The sequence below is a fragment of the Rana temporaria genome, chromosome 1, assembly GCF_905171775.1.
Source record: "Rana temporaria chromosome 1, aRanTem1.1, whole genome shotgun sequence".
Classification (NCBI taxonomy): Eukaryota; Metazoa; Chordata; class Amphibia; order Anura; family Ranidae; genus Rana; species Rana temporaria.
In genome coordinates, this window is record NC_053489.1 from 590,059,688 (window position 1) to 590,077,566 (window position 17,879).

At 41.3% G+C, this 17,879-nt stretch overlaps 1 protein-coding gene across 1 annotated transcript in view; it reads right to left on the reverse strand.

Moving 5' to 3' along the window:
* Positions 1-17,879, reverse strand: part of KLF3 (Kruppel like factor 3) — an 82,277-nt gene that overhangs the window by 4,145 nt on the left and 60,253 nt on the right. The window contains exons 3-5 of the mRNA XM_040335135.1: positions 6,914-7,412; positions 3,320-3,467; positions 627-787 (exon numbers count right to left, since the gene is read on the reverse strand). Coding sequence (XP_040191069.1) covers positions 627-787; positions 3,320-3,467; positions 6,914-7,412 — 808 coding nt within the window. The remainder of the gene's footprint in view (positions 1-626; positions 788-3,319; positions 3,468-6,913; positions 7,413-17,879) is intronic.

Consider the following 17,879-nt stretch of genomic DNA (forward strand, 5'->3'; position numbering starts at 1 on the left):
TACAGCTCAAATGCAACATCCTGGTCCCGCCGATAATAGAAAATCACGGTAGCTGGAGGTGCTCACAGGGCTGGAGGAGATGTATAGGTGGTCCTCCCCAAGCTGACATTACTTCCGCCCTATACTCACGAGGTCCCGAAACTTCTTCTCCAGGACACCTATGCAGATTTTGCAATTGACCAGATATGTACTTAATGTGAGTTCTGACATTTTTAATAAATTAACAACTAGATTGCGCCTTTCTCTGTCTACACATACACACACACACGAGCAGGGGGGGAAACTAATGTGATTCAGACAGGAATCGCACTGCATGTGATTCTTTGCAGTGTGATTTGCACCTATTCATTTTGTATTGATGCAAATCGCCTAGCAAAGTAACTGGTGTCGGCGAGAACTTGACTGAAAGGATCAGTACTAGTACTCACCAATATAAAAAACAATGGTATCGGTGCAACCCTAGCTCTTAGCTGTAAATAAAAAGGGGGTCAGGAAGCACTGACCACTTGCCTATCTAACCCCTCAGTTGTCTATTATAACACTACAAACCTGGGGAGGATCAGTAGATGGCTACATACAACCCATTACACCTAGTCAAATCTCCAAAGTTGGTGGTGAATGCTGACCTGTATGTGTCCTCCGGTGTGCTTTTAAATGGGAACTTTTTGTGTAAACTTTGTTGCAGCCATCATAATCACATCTGTGTATCCTTCTCTTCCTCTGTGTCTCTGGAGAATCCACTGGTAGTGGCCTCTTTCCTGGATGTACTATAACTGATGGGTGATGTCTACACAAAAAGACAGAAAAAATAAAGGATTACTATGTTATATAACAATATATAGGTAATGAAGTGCAAACATCGGATAATTAATCATAGTATAGAGCACAGGGAGAAAATCAGATGTAAACCACAGCCAGCATATTGGGGAAGCAGGCATTTAGGAAGGCAAATGCCCTGTGTGCAAGGGGCCTACAAGTTATATTCCTATTTAGCCCTATTAACTCATAGTTGACCATATTCAATGAGAATTTTTCTGCTTTCAGCAATTTTTTTTCTAATTTGCAATTTTTCTTACTATTTATATATTTGTTCCCCCTGTTTTCATTACTTTTTTTTTACAGTGCTGCATAACAAATAAATGTAGAAAACTGAAAAAAAGCCTCCTTTTTCATTTGCTCTGCTTTGTTCCAGAAACATTATTTTAATGTTATTTTAAATAGGACAAATTCTAGAATATAATATTTTTTTATTTTTATTTGCAGTACAACTACTTCTTTAAATTAAACACTGGTTAACAAAAAAAAGATTCCATAGTGTCTATAGAAAAAAAAATCTGTATCTTTCTCTTATGTTATTTGGTGTTATTTGGTGAACGCAGCTCTTCTGAATCCTATTCCATTTTTCAATGACTGTTTTTTTTTTTTATTATTATTATTTAAATTCAATTTCTATTGAATGTCAATATATTCTTACTTTGCAATTGCTTTAAACAGCAATTGTCACAATAAAGATTTTTCTGACTGTTCTAACTATGTGGGTCTGAGCCGGTCCTTCAGCAGAGAGTTCTTAGTTGGAGTTGACTTCCTATGCGAGGAAGCCTTGGCAACATCAGGCTCAGGATACAGAACAGTCCATCCAGTGACCATGTGGGAGTGTATTATTTTGTAATAATTAACAAGGTCATGTTCTCATTTCTCACGCAAACAACTTCAGGATTGCAAAACCCTGTTACGTTCCAGTTTGCTCTTTGTACGCTTGTTTATATGTGCTATTTCCTACAAAAGTAATCTGAAACAGCTCTCCCCCTAACTTTAAAAAAATAATCTGTTTTACACAGTGAAGCTCTGAAAATCCCTATTCATTGGAAGAAATATTTGTTATTGTCTCAGTCACTCCTTTCAGGGCAATTAAGAATTTCCTGTTGCTCATTGCCAACAGGAGGGTGCGGTCCCTTCTTTGTAAATGACGTCAATTCCTAAAAGTAGTGTTCAGCCTGGCTGCCCCACCCATGGGAAGTCTTAAAATTGGCTCCTTGCATTAAAAACATATTGCCACACCACAGGTTGAATAAAGCAATGACTACGTCTACATTCCAGAGCACCTAGTCTAGTTTTTCCTCATTTTAACCCAGTTTCATCTACAGGAAGAGACTGCTTTTCATTTTCACTCATTAACATGTCTAAAGAAAATACATCCTGTAAAGGCATCTTTAAAAAAGTTTTCTCTTTAAATTTTACATGTAAACTTATGTTCAAATTAGATATTTTTGAATTAAGGTTGTTCCATAGTTTCTGAAAACGGTTTCGTAATTTGTTAAGCTATAATTATGATAAATTTAAGTATAACATTTTAGCTGGTATAAGTATTACATTAGAACAAAGTCCTTTTATTCTCACCAACGTCAAACTGTACTACAGTATAGCTGGGGAGATTTCCTTTTACGTCCTGTACTGGATAAACTTGAAACGGGAGGAAATCTCTACAAAATCAGGGGAACTGCCAACTAGGACAGTAATCAGCTTAACATTTGTCACCATTGAATGACTTATTTTCATAACTTGCTTTGGTGACAACTATAACATTTCGGATTATCACCACTCTATGAAAATGGTCATTAGGACAAATGGGAATCTGAATTTCCCCACCGGGGACTCAGACAGCAATAAAAACTTGACAGTGGGTCCAACTCTCCCCACTCCATCCAAGTTAAGTTCATATATTTAAAATAATAAAACAAGCTAATCAATCATAAAACCAGCTCAGACAAAAGAGACAATCGTATAATTCATACAAAAGAGGACCAAATAGAGATCACTAACCTGTCCTGGTATTTTGTTGTGGATTGCAAACCAAATTTTGAGAAAAGTATATAGTTAGATCTATTTCCCATGAGCAACTATGATTACACATGTAAGCTGTGAAGCGCATAATAGGCGATTATGATTGGAACTTGTTCTTTGTGGTTAAGTCACATTGCCATTAGTGAGTTAAAACTGAGTATCAATAGGATAAAAATCAGTTTTGAGTCTGAAGCGACTGAGCATTTGTAGTCACCGGGCAACAACCCTTTACCGTTATGCAGAAGCGAACCAACGTTGGGCCTACAGAAGCCTACCTACTCCCCCATTCTCCCTTGTTTATCCATACAAATTGTAGCTCTCATCTAAGAATATGTACTGGAATATAGCGCCTACTCCTTTAGAATCCTGAAGAACTGTGTTCCCGTGTAATCAACTGGTTATTATACAGTTCAGCACCTCCACGTAGAAGTGGTATATAAACTACATTTAGATGTTGTATTGAGAAAGCATCACTTACTCATGGAACATTCCTTTAGGGGGCGTACTATTACCAGGTGACATTTGTTCTGGGTAAGCTTCTGTTATTGTTTGTTCCAGACCAGGCTCCACTTTTATATTTTTTAATAGAGGAGAGTGTTCATAAAAGTCAGAGACTGTCATAGGTACTGCAAAAGGAAAAAAAAAAAAAACATTGTATTATACCAAAAAGTTCTGTTATCCCTGTCTATGCAGAAACAGCATTTTATAATATTAATATTATTAATATCAATATTACGATGTCATTATACACTATTCCAAATGAGTATTTGACATTTGCATTATAGGTAGGACATAGGTAAATCACTGGCAAACTCGGTAGGTAGATGGAAGAGCACCTGTCAGGGTTTTATTGCTGTCTGTTGAAGTAAGTTATTCCCACTAAGGAGATTTAAAGGGGTTGTAAAGGTACAATTTTTTTTCCCTAAATAGCTTCCTTTACCTTAGTGCAGTCCTCCTTCACTTACCTCATCCCTAGATTTTGCTTTTAAATATCCTTATTTCTTCTGAGAAATACTCACTTCCTGTTCTTCTGTCTGTAACTACACACAGTAATGCAAAGCTTTCTCCCTGGTGTGGAGTGTCATGCTTGCCCCCTCCCTTGGACTACGGGAGAGTCAGGACGCTCTCTTCATTGCAGATAGAGAAAGGAGTTGTGTGTTAGTGGGCGTCCTGACTCTCCTGTAGTCCATTGGAGGAAGCGAGCACGACACTCCACACCAGGGAGAAAGCCTTGCATTACTGTGTGGAGTTACAGACAGAAGAACAGGAAGTGAGGATTTCTCAGAAGAAATAAGGACATTCAAAAGCAAAATCGAAGGATGAGGTAAGTGAAGGAGGACTGCACTATGGTAAAGGAAGCTATTTAGGAAAAAAAAATTGTACCTTTACAACCCCTTTAACCACTGTATTTGTCCTAATGACCATTATCCCTGAAGGTGATAGAAAATCCCAAATTTGAGTGGACACATTTTAGTGGACACCATAACAGGAATACAGCTGAAATCTTCCATTGGTGACCACCAGGGTTTTTCTCTCATTTTCAGATGTGGCTACAGGACAGGAAGTGAAAAGAAAATCTCCCCAATGGGACACAGATGGCAAAAAAAAGCCTGGAAGGGGTTATAGCGCTCTATATCCAAAAATCATTGAAGGGGTTATATTGTTTTATACGTAAAGAAAACGTTTTGCCTACAGCTCTATTTTAAAAGAAAAATATCGGTCAACTGAGTGGTGATTTCATGATCACCAAAATAATAAAAACAAATAAAAAAGAGGGAAAACTGAAAACCTGAATTATTTTATGCAATTGATAGATAAGCCCATCTCACTACATAAGGTGGGTTTCAATTCAGCATGTTTTTAAAACCTTACAAAATGAGACACATTGTACTCAAAAGTACATACACAGCACATGTTCAAAATGTATACATGTCTCACCACTGCAGATCCCTAAAACCTATTGAAAAGCATGACAACATGGTCAAATCAAAAAATTCTTGCCACCTAAGTATTTATTATACAGCTTCCTATTCACCCTTGTCCTTAATAAAACTGGTTACAGCCGCTGCAATAAATTGAATGGATCAATGATCTAGCAAGATTCTAACCACAAAAATATGATTACAAGAAATTGCAAATACCAGAATAAAAAATAAGTTCACATTCAAATTTTATCGAACACTTATCAAACTCTTTTTCCATTATAAATTAGAGGTTGAAGGAGAAGTATAGCCAAAGATTTTTTCGTTCTGCACTGTGATCGGTTTTGAGCCGACAGCGTGTCTAAGCCTGCTGTCAGCTGACGTCAGAGAGCTGGTCCAGGCTCTGGAAAGATCCTGATCCAGAAGCCTGGATTGTCACCCGGCTCAGCCTCTCAGCGATCTAGCGAGAGCCTAAGCCAGCCTCTCCCGCTCCCTCCACAGCCCAGCTCTCCAGTGAGCACTGGACAGGAGAGCCGCTGACTGACAGAGGGGGTTTGATCGCTCAGTTCTAACTACAGTGCTGCTGGGGAACAGGTACAGCATTGCATCCACCTAGGTGAGTATAAATGTTTGTTTTTTGGGAATACCACACTTCTCTTTTAGACATCAATAGTATGCATGTATGTGCAATCCACCTTGTTTGGCCCAATTTCCACAGAATTGCTCCCACCTTTAGACTGATTTATGTAGCTCACTGAATTTTAATTTATTGCAGGGATTTTTTAACGTACGTGGAAGAGAAAGAATACCTTCTAAAGATCAAGAGAGGAAGACAGCAGGAACTGCGTAGAAATTCAATTGATTGCATAATAAATTGTCACAGCCAGTTATAGATTTATGTGAAAAATAGGGGTTGATTTACTAAAGCTTAGAGAGTGCAAACTCTGGTGCAGTTGTGCATGGTAGCCAATCAGTTTCTCATTTCAGCTTATTCAATTAAGCTTTGTAAAAAAAAAAAAACAATCTGGAAGCTGGTTTCTATGCAGCGCTGCACCAGATTTTACACTCTACGGCTTTAGTAAATCAAGCCCACAGTCTTTAAAGGCTCCAAACTGTAAATGGTTTTCTTTGGTAGTAAATAGAAAGGCATTGTATGTGCTAATTAGCAGGAAAATACTAATTTGTAACAAAAAATACAAAACCTGTGGGTAAGGACTGCAAATACAGTCCTATCATTTGTTGATGGGGTCGATGTTTGGTCATATTTAGGAAACACTTACCGTGTTTCCCCGAAAATAAGACCGTGTCTTATATTAATTTTGGCTACAAAAATCACACTAGGGCTTATTTTCAGGGGATGTCTTATTTATTTACGGTATGTACAACAATCTACATTTATTCAAATACAGTCATGTTATCATGACGATCTTAGAGTGGTTGTAACCCCAAAAAGAAAAAAATATATCCTGATCCTTTAAAGCATGATAGCCAGCACAGTGACCCGCTGTACCACTTTTCTCCACTCTGAGCACTGCAGAGGAAGGGACCGCTGACGTTGGAGAGGAGAAGATCTCCAGACGGTCACGTGAGCGCCCAGCGGCACTGTAAGTAAGGTATTTTCCAAAACAAAGTTACAAAAAGGCGACACACTGCACATTATATAATCAGTTTACAAAACGGATTACATGTTTTTACGATGACTTTAACTAGGGTTTATTTTCGGGGTAGGGCTTATATTGCAGCCATCCCCAAAAATAACGCTAGGTCTTATTTTCGGGGTAGGGCTTATTTTCGGGAAAACAGGGTATTACAAAATTACAGTCAAGTATTTGTCCACTTCCAAGTTGACTCTTCTATTATTTAAAGTTTTATATAGAAAACATTGCACAGTGGTTTACAGCAGGCTTTCCAAAACCCTTAACTCAAGTCTCACCAACAGTGCATGTTGACCAAGACATCAAATGACCTTTCTTCACGTTTGTGGTCAATGAGTAAAAAGCAGCAGGGGGATAAAATGGACCTCTGTTAAAAGCTACAGCTCGCTGCCTGTAGTAAAACAGCTTTCCTCATGGTATAATATCTCTTCTAGATACCAAGAAAGTGATGCCATCTCTCAGCATTTGTAAAGTGGTTATACATTCATTACTTACTGTGCTTGTTGCTTTGACTTTCCATCTCTTCCGCTAGAACTGTGGACACCATGATTTGCTGTTGTAGATGAGGTGCATACATTAATGACTGTACATGAACTGGTTGTACAACCACTGGCTGTAAGAGGGGTAGGAGTCCTGGATTCCTGTAAGTCTGTCTCGGGAAGGCAGATAATAAAGGGTTAATAGCCAATGGCATTTGGTAATGTGACACAGCAGGTGGCGATGGGGTTAATTTTTTCATTGGCGGACTGGATGAGGGCATAAATAATATTGGAGAGCTTCTCTTGGGTGACTGGTATTTGGCAGGAGACGGGGAGCTTCCACTGGAGGGCGGTGAATTCCTTTTGTTGGTAGTGAGATCCACTGGCTCCATTTGGAAACCAGGAAATGCTTCGTGGCATGGGTAGAGCTTACTGTGCAGCATGCCTGGGGTTGGATAAATGACGCTGTATTTATTGTTTGTCTTCAGTGACTCTAAGTAGCTGGCTTGATATGACTACGGGAGAGAGAAAATAAAACAAGTCAGAAACACCTTCAAACACAAAATTCAAACAGTAGAGAATGTGTACACATATAAAACGATTGTTTAAATTAGTAAATGCCGGCAGACAGACACAGTACATGCAGCTTTTCCAGACGCACCGTGCGTAATTGATACATGGTTGTTCTGTGGCAAACCTTGTGGAAGTTCACTCAATGATGCCATGTGGAGGTGTAGTGTTTAACATACACTCACCATGATGCCCCTATTTTTTTCATCTTCCACAGTTTTAGCAGGTACCTTACTACAGCTATGACTACCCTACAACTGCTATAGGGACAGTAGCACAGGGCTCCAGAAATATTTGGTTGCATAACAGTTCGTCTAGGCACAAATTGCATTAATAGGCAAGTTTGAATAAAAGAATGCAACTGCAGAATGCAAAATTATGGGGCTCACTTAACCCAAAGTGTGTTCAAGTGCCACAACAGTGTGAATCTTAGGCCTTGTACACACGACCGAACATGTCCGCTGAAACTGGTCTGCGGACCAGTTTCCGCGGACATGTCCGACCGTGTGTAGGGCCTAGCGGACATTTTTCCGGCCTAGCGGACAGGTTTTGAGCGGACAAAAGTTTCCAAGGTGTCCGCTGTAAACCTGTCCGTCGGACATGTCCGCTGGTTAGTACGTCTACTGGAAAGCCTCCTGTCCTGGAGGCGACTTAAAGTTGCCTTGTATTGTCCTGGAGGCAACTTGAAGTTGCCTTGTAAGTTGCCTGATGATTCATACTCAAGTCGTGTCCAAGTTGCCTCCCAAAGTCGTGCTGGAAGTCGTGTTTCCCCTGTGTGAACCGGCTCTTAAGGAAATTAGACTGTGCATTTTGCAAAGTGCAATTGCTCCGGAGCTTAGTAAATGAGGGGGAGCCCTGCTGACTTCCATCATCCAACCCAAAAAATTGTTATTATTATTTTCCTTGCACGTGATTGGGTATTCTTTGCAAACTGAACCTTTTCCTGATTTACCAAGCTCTGGAGCAACTGCACTTGCAGGGTCTATTTGACATTTAGTAAATTAACCCCCTTGTCTGTTATATATTTAAAGCTATACATACCATAAAAGTTTTATATATTAAACCTGTATGCAGACATTTTCATATTTCATAATTTGTTTACTCAAGCCAAGTGGAAGCTGTGAAGAAGCATTGTAAAGTTTTATAGTTCTATAACAACCTTCACTTTTCTAGTGACCCCAAGTCCAGAGGACAATTTAGGGTAATCTCATGATCATTGCATGCTACTCATCTTTGAGGACATATATGCAGCATGGTCATAAAAGGTGTTAGCTTCCTATAGTCCACAATATTCAAAGCACTGGCATGGTTGGTGTAGTTTTGTTATTCAACGATATGGATGTAAAGAATGAGATGATAGAGGAAACAGATGGCAGACAAAGTTAACATTCAGTTTGGCCAGCCAGAGACACCCTTCATAATCAAAAGAGAGAAAGTAGAAGACTATGTTCTGTATGACCAAAAAAGCCTGCCAAACCTATGGTGTGGTTCTTGGCATGGAGCTTTATATGACTAGGTTTCATCCCGTATTAAAGCAATTACTGCATCACACTAACTATATTGCCATGGAAATATCTACTGTAATATTAAAAGTTTCGATTTACAGCAGGGAGGTAGCCTACAAAGAAAAGAAAAAAATCCCCTCTCCCTTTAAAGTGTTGTAATCATCACAGTTCTCTATATTTTGCCGTTAGATGTGCCATTTGCAGAGTTAAAAAGAAAATTGGCAGCAGGGAAAATATGGTGACTTCACAGTTTAAAACTGCAGAGTCTGCTTAAAAGAACTATAAAATAGAGCTGATTTGCAGGAATTTGCATTTCCATGCCAAACAGACTTGGAATCAGACTTTTGGGAGGTATTGGAACATGTTTTTTAACAACTGTGTTGACCCCACACCTCCAAAAAGGCTTTGGCAATAAGTTTGCTGTGCACATGTCACCTCTCCTTGAACTGCTGCGACATTGTATTTCATGGGACAACGCAGGAAAAAAGTAATAAAAGTGCACAGGTAAATGTCTGCAACTGCCCAACAAACAATTCCTAACATAAATATATATAAATGGAGATCAAAACATATAAAGTACACCCATGAGCAGACTAGGAACAGTTTTACATATTCTTAACAAGAAGTAAAAGCTTTAAAACAAGACTGTACCTATGTAGCTACATGTACCGTGTAGTAATTCATCCTCAAAGAACCTTAAATATCACAACAGAGACTCTAAAACTGGCCATACACCATTTGAAAGTCATCACATTCTTCAGGAACTGGACAAAGTTTGTTTATTAAGTGGCCCTGTTGATCCAACCACCAGAACCTCATCTTGCGATTGAAAAATCAAAAGAACTGGGCAGAAAACTGTTGGCTGAAGGACAACCACATCAATAAGATGCTGCTGCTGTTTGGGTATGCTAACAGCCGTTGGAGTTGGCTTTCAGAATACAAAAGCTGCAGCAGGAGATCAGCATTGCATAAATTGTAAAATCAGTAATTGTTTTTTTTTTTTTTAGTCCAGAATCACATCCTGTGATTGATAAATTAAAGAAGAACTTTGAACTCCTGTGATTGATAATTTTAAAGAACTGTTTAATGAACAATGGCCGCATCCAATCAGGTGTAGCCACTGGTCGGATCTTCTGACAGCCGCTACCAGCCTCTGGAATATAGTAGCCCAGCAGGGGGATTTGTCCATCCACACTTAGCATCGATCAAGAAATCTTTTAGATTTTTTTTCAATCGGGATACAGGCTTATTGCAAAAAATAAAAAATTGAATGATGTATAAAGCCATGGGTATATACATGGGTCGAATTCCGAAAGAATTTTCTTGCGAAAATCGTAACTAAGAATTTTCGTTCAAACTTCGCACCATTAGTGGGCCGCAACAATTGCCGATTATCCTGCAGCCATCGGATTTGAGTGTTCAGCATGTTGTAAATTCTTTTGAAACACGAATGCGTGAGGCCCCGTACACACGACCGAGTTTCTCAGCAGAATTCAGCCAGAAACTCGATCGGAGCCGTATTCTGCCGAGAAACCCGGTCGTGTGTACACTTTTTACACCCTCCCCAGCCCCCTTAGTCCCTGCTGTACTTATTTCCAGGGACGCTGAGCTGTCAGTGCCCATGCAGCCAGGCCTGCCAGTGCCCACGCAGCCCAGCCTGTCAGTGCCCACGCAGCCCAGCCTGTCAGTGCCCACGCAGCCCAGCCTGTCAGTGCCCACGCAGCCCGGCCTGTCAGTGCCCACGCAGCCCGGCCTGTCAGTGCTCAAGCAGCCCGGCCTGTCAGTGCTCAAGCAGCCAGTCTGCTCTTCTCCCTTTTCTCTGTGTTGTGCTCGCCCCTTCCCCTGGAATACAGGAGAGTCAGGACGCTCTCTACGTTGCAGATCGAGAAAGGAGCTTTTTTTTAATGGGCGTCCTGACTCTCCTGTATTTCAGGGGAGGGGGTGAGCACGACATTCCACACCAGAGAGAAAGCCTTGCATTACTGTGTTGAGTTACAGACAGAAGAACAGAAGAAATAAGGACATTTAAAAGCAAAATCGAAGGATGAGGTAAGTGAAGGAAGACTGCACTAAGGTAAAGGAAGCTATTTAGGAAAACATTTTTTTACCTTTACAACCCCTTTAAAGGCGTTGTAAAGGAAAATGTTTTTTCACCTTAATGCAATCTATGCATTAAGGTGAAAAAACATCTAAAGCTGCCGCACCCCCCCCCCCCCCCCTGAGCCCCCGTTATACTTACCTGACCCCTCGAAAATCCGGCGCGGTCCCGGTATCCTCTTTTGCCGCTCAGCCTGGCGGCTGATTGGCTAGAGCAGATGGATTGAGAGCAGCGCAGCCATTGACGCAATCACATCCAGGGGCTATGGCCGCTCGCTGTGTCACAGGAGCGTGCCCGCAATTAGTGACCACCATGTGAGCTCTCGCATGACTGTGGTGACTAATTGCGGGGAGGACCAGAGACATACGCCGAGGGACCCCAGAAGACGTGGATCGGGGGCACTCTGTGCAAAACAAACTGCACAGTGGAGGTAAGTATAACTTGTTTGTTATTAAAAAAAAAAATCCTTTAGTGACCCTTTAAGTCAGCACAACCATCCATAGTTTTAGTGAATTCCCATTTATTTCCTTATACTCATTAATCAGCAACTCATCTGTTGACTGAGATTTCCTCATCTGTCTGATGTCAGACCGATTCCCATTCTGAGCTATGGTTTCCCTTTCCAGAGGAGAGTTTACACAAGTAATAAACAGGGCACACAAGATTCTGAAGTCATGAACACAGCATTCACAGGAAGCCGAGCGCCGTCATTTTCACATATACAATGAGGCATTCCTAAAAGTGTTGGATATCTTCTCTTCTACAAAATCTGAATCAGGAAGCTGATATCACTTTGTGGCATATACAGTATTCCAAGTGTCTTGTTTATTGTAATATTGAAGAAGCAGCCCACCAATTATTGCCAGGATAATTTCATAAAGCATGGGGACTCAACCTGTGGCCCTCTAGCTGTTGAGGAACTACAAGTCCCATGATGCATTGCAAGGCTGACAGGTACAAGCATGATTTCCAAAGGCAGAGGCATGATGGGGCTTGTAGTTTTGCAACAGCTGGAGAGCCACAGTTTGAGCACCCATGCCATAAGCATTACAAGGAACAATGATAATGTGCAGGAGGGCTGAAACCCATACTGAGCAAAGCCAAAGCATTTCATCATCTGTTTACAGAACACTGAAATGTGACTGGCTGCTATAGGTCACAGATGCAATATCTTTATGCTAAACCTGAATTTCCAATGAAGATTGGATTTCCCCTTATTTTATGGATGATTGCATCTAACTTCTCTGGTACAGGAAGTCAAGTGAAATCTTTCCAAAGGTAACAGAAAAAAAGACTTAACATAGATTTTATCTACCAAAGTAAAATAATTTGTTTTGGCTTGAGTTACACTTAGGATGCCCCATGCTTTTAAAGTGGAAGAAAAATCTAACTTGAACTACTCTTAAACATCTCGCCCCCCTTTCTTCTCCTACCTAACCTGTATAAAAAAACAGACATGTGACCTACCTATTTTTAATCAGGTCATGTGATCCTGCAGCTCCAGCTTCCCTGTGTCAGTAAGCAGGTGCTGCAGCAGAAGAGGAGGAGTGTGGCTGGGCTATGGGAGCTTATGGGTGATGTCACGGCTTCCAAAATTCCAGGCTTCCAGTCATTGACAAGCGCTCTCTTAAACAGAGCTGGAGGATCACGTGACCGCAGTGGATTGAAAATAGGTAGGTACACAGATCTTTTTTTTATACAGGATAGGCAGAATAAGGGGGAGGGAACATTTCTAGGAATAGTGATAGTAAGGGTTTTCTTCCATTTTTCTTCAGCATGATATAACTTAGAGGGTTTGAAAAACAGGGTAAAAACCTCTGTTCCCTGCAGTAAAACTTTTACCCATTCTATTCCTGCATGAGCCTAGGAGCATGCCAGCCACCATGAGCTCATTTATATATTAAACCTTAACCATTTTACTTTTCAGATTAAAGTAAAAGTGTTAATTGGTTATAATTAGCGATATTACCATCATCCGCTTTTAAAACATAAGGCTCCTTTCACACAAGCGGACTGATCAGTTCTGCCTGTCAGTTTTTTAGGACCATCCATTGCCCTCTATGGAGCGGTGGATGTAAACGGACATGTGTCTATTTACACCCGCCAACAACGATCCTGCTAAAAAAAGGCGGATAGGGTATTTGTTCCCCATCCGTCTGGCGGATCGGATGACAGTCGGATGTATATGGACAGGCAGGGTGGACACTGACCTGCCATCTGCCTGCTCAATGGGGATCAGCAGACAGATACCCCCCTGAGCAGGCAGATCCACTGGTGGAGTCTGCCCCGTGTAAAAGAGACCTAACCCACTTTTTAATCAGTTGAAATACGGGAAAATGTAAAAGTTCTCCTTTTGGGGGGGAGCACCTGCACAGCAAGTTAACTGTTTATTTAGTCTAGGGAACAGTGAGGCTTCGTATACACGACCGAGTTTCTCGGCAAAAACCAGCTGGGAGATATTTTTTTGCAGAGGAAACCGGTCGTGTGTACATTTTCGTCGAGGAAACTGTCGAGAAACTCGACGAGCCAAAAAGAGAGCAAGTTCTCTATTTCCTCGACGGGAATGGAGAAACTTGCCTTGTCGAGTTCTTTGACAGCCTAACAAAGAACTTGACGAGGAAAAGGATGTGTTTCGCCTGTCGAGTTCCTCGGTCGTGTGTACGAGTCTTCAGAGCACTTTTACTTACCAAAACCTCTGCTCCCCCGACAAACAGTGCTCCCCCATGTTAATGGACTGTCCCTTGGTGTCCTCATGTCCATTGCATGGCTTTGGTCCCTGCATTAGAGGACCTTAGACCACCAGAATACAGAAAAAGAGGCTGTAGGGACTGGTCTAGCAGTGCAGAGATATCTTCAGGAGCAGAGGATCAGGTAAGTAAAACTTATTTTCCTGGTTCTCTAGGCTTTAACAGTTAACCCTCTCAATCTAGGCACAGCCCCACTACAAAGGGGAACATTCGGTGTTCCCAAAGATCAGTTTTAAACACATCTTTAAATTGACAGGAAACGCAGTCTGACATATTTAAGGAAACGGACTGAAATATAAGTAAAGGGGATTATCTCTCTCAAGTGTCAGCCAAAATGACCTAATACAAGTAGAATCGGAGTGATTTTATCAAGGAGTCTGTTTAGAAGAAAAGGCAAGAGAGTGTCCAGAGCGCCTTTAAGGAGGCTGGAAGAAGATGAGGTCATTGCAAGTAACCGGCTGGAGGTTTGGCAGGAGTAGATATGTGTGCTTGGTGCCAGCTGAGAAGTCTGCACTTTTCAGACGCAGATAATCTAGCCATCATTCTCACATAGGTTCTACTTGTTGAGAGCATGTCTGGCTTCAAATGTTAATTAACAGAGAGGAAAACACGTGATTTCCAAATCAGCCTCGTCCATACACCTTCAGCTTTGTGACTCCATGGCATTATATAGCAAAAGATCTGATCTGTAATGTGTGCATGTGACTGCACAGCTTAATAGTTTCCTAGAACCAGCAATATTCATCCAAGACTTATTCTAAAATTCTGACTAGATAAAAGCATCAGACTTTACAGGTTATCAGTGTTCCACTTTAAAAAAAATCTTCAGCAGGCACCTGCTTCCAAGAATCTGAACGGATCGGACCTCCAATTCTCCTCTATGGAGTGACACCCTCCAACATTCGATCTGATCCTGTCCGCTAAAAACAGACGGATGGCGGAAGGCATGGAAGTCGGGTGTAAATTGACAGGTGGCAGTGGGGAGTGGGCTGTATTTGTGTCTGCTCTGCATCAGCGGACTGGACACGGACCAACCACCCACCTTGTTAGCGGGGATCAGTGGACAGAGCAGGCAGACTCCAACAGAACCCACTCTATGTGGAAGGGGCCTTAGGCAAGCTGTATATTTTATATGTATGCTGATATGGATATATTTAGTTTCTAAGGGATGCCCAGCTATTACCGTTCACCTTCATCATTACAGCAGTGAGCTCTCGAACTCTGAGCTCAGAGCTACTGCATCAGGAAGAGAAAACGCATGTGAGGAATAAGAGAAAGAGAAGGTGAACAGTAATAGCTGGGCCCCACTTAGCAACATCCTAGTAACGTCATGGGAGTTTTCAGCTCAGACTTAATGATGTACATAAATGCCTACACCTATAGCAAGGGCATTATTCAATCTTGGTCAAAGCTACATAGCTTATTTTCATCTTCAGACTTCCATTATCTGCATTGGCAGATTTTTGGTAACGGGTGAACTAACTCTTTAAACTTTCAGGGCAGGTTTGAATTGGATTGGTGGCTATAAAACTTAGAACTGTATTTTTACATCAAGCATTGTGTATGTGAGAGACAGCAAGGAGTAGGCAATGTTGTTTTTGGGAACTCCCAACCATGTGCAACCATGTACCCTCTGATGACAAGATTAATAACAAAAGGGGATGTAAAGGAACAAGCCTGAAGTACTGAGCAGCTAAATTCTGCTCCCTTTATGCATCTCAAGTTTTATTTTCAATCTAGATGGTGTATGTTTAAATAGTTCCACAGCTTTACTGCATCATGACAACAGGTACAATCCATGACAGTGTAATGTAACAATGCACAAATGTTTCCAAGCAACAATTCCAACCACAATGACACAAAGTAAAAGTGAAAACGATCCGGTAAACAGGACATTCACTATTAAAACTAGGTAAACAGAACCAATATAAATGATTAGGTGTTAAGCCTCGTACACAAGACCGGTTTTCTCGTCAAAAACCAGCAAGAAAACTGCTTCTTGCCGAGATTCCCGTTTCGTGTGTACTAGGATTTAAAAAAAAAAAAAGAACCTGCTCTCTTTTTTCTCGTCAAGATTCTTGTCAGCCTGTTTCCCGACGAGAAACCCGAGAGTGTGTATACTTACCTGTCGCCCTGGAAACCCGTGCATGCTCAAAATGACTTTGACGCATGCGCGGTAGCTTCCACGGCATAGGTAGGGTGAAGCAAGATGGCGGCGACGGCGTTGAATGTGACGAGCACATGCTCGTTGTACACAATGACGTCACCTCGTTCCTTCCCTGTAAGACAGGGGTGTCAAACTGGCGGCCCTCCAGCTGTTCCGAAACTACAAGTCCCATCATGCCTCTGCCTGTGAGAGTCATGCTTGTAACTGTTAGCCTTGCAATGCCTCATGGGACTTGTAGTTTTGCAACAGCTGGAGGGCCGCCAGTTTGACACCCCTGCTGTAAGAGAACCGCTGTTCTTTTGAAACAAAAGTCTGTACACTTGGGCGGCAAGAGTTTCTTGCCAAGAATCTAGTCAGGGAAAACAACAGGTTTTTCCTGATGAGATTCTTGCCCCTGTGTACAGGGCCTAACAGATGATTCTGGTGCAACCTTATTATACTCTAGTCATGTAGAGAATATGAAGGACCTGGACATGTCCCTTTACAAAGAGAGCCAAAACCCTAATGGCATTCAAAATGTCCTGCCTACGGCATGTTGGGGAACACAATTATTCCTAATTGAATGACCAGAAGCCATTAGTTAAAGCTGAAAGCTTATATTAGTCCAGCCTGGCACAAAGTATACATTGATCAGCACTGCTGCCATTCCCCGAATGCCTTGTATTTTGGCATGCTTTGACTGGACAATGTGGAGATCATGAGGTCACCACTCTTCCTCTCCACCTTGTCCAATCAGGAACACCATGTATATATTGGAAAAAAAATAATAGAAAACATTCCATGGTGGTAGTGTTGAGTGAGTAACCTTGTGTGCAGTGGGTCAGCCACTCACATTGAACTTGAGCAGGACCCAGAACATTATGGCTATCACTGTAGTAATGCTGACTACTACAGTGATTTCCAGCTTCCCCAGTCATCCATCAGATATGCATAATGCATACTTACATTGTGCCAAACTGAACCAATGTAAGTATGCAATACGCAATTCCTGGAGTTCAACTTAGGGAGCTTTAAGCATGATTATGCTCTCTTTATTTGACAAGGAAAATATAATGTATACATTTCAATACACTTTGGAACACGGATGCATCTTCTAGAACAGTTTTTCTCAACCAGGGTTCCTACTGAGATTGCTAGGAGTTCCCTGAGAAGTGAGAAAAAGTGCATTGATCCCCACCTATACTGGCCTCCAATGCTATGTCTATATTGTCCACCAAAATTAGAGGACACCACAATTTTATTGTCTTTTTAATCGGAATTCCCCAAGGACCTGAAAAGTTCAAGAGTTCCTTGGGAGTAAAACGTTTGAGAAAGGTTCTATAACAACTGTAATTGCATTGATAACTTATAGTCACCTTTTGTCCTACCAAAACATCCCCGCTGTTCGTCACGCGTTATCATTTAACAAAGCCATCTGTAGCGTCTTTTACTGCTGGAGAACTACAAGTCCCAGTGACTATTAGACATATTGGAACTAGTATATCCACAGTAGCTGAAACCCCACATAACTTAAATCAGTTGTTGGACAAAGAATTCTATCACTCTCAAGATGCCAGAACATTTTATCATCAAGCCAAAAGATGGAGATGGTCTCCAGACCACAGCTAGAGTAAAGGATCCAAATTGGATCAGAGGCTTTTAGCAGCAGAACATAGAAATGTTTTCTTTCCAATGGATATATTTTTATTTCATTTCTAACATGTCAGCAGAATTAGCCTCAGAATTTCTTCAAGGATTTCTCGCATGCTGCAAATACTGATCTCCATGACAACCCGATTCCTTTCACAAACACAGGGTAGGAGGATCAGCAGCCGATTTATAGAAATGATCTAATAGCATAAGCGCTCTTGACTTAAGATGGAAACCAAATGGCTTTCTGAAAGCATTTTCCTTCC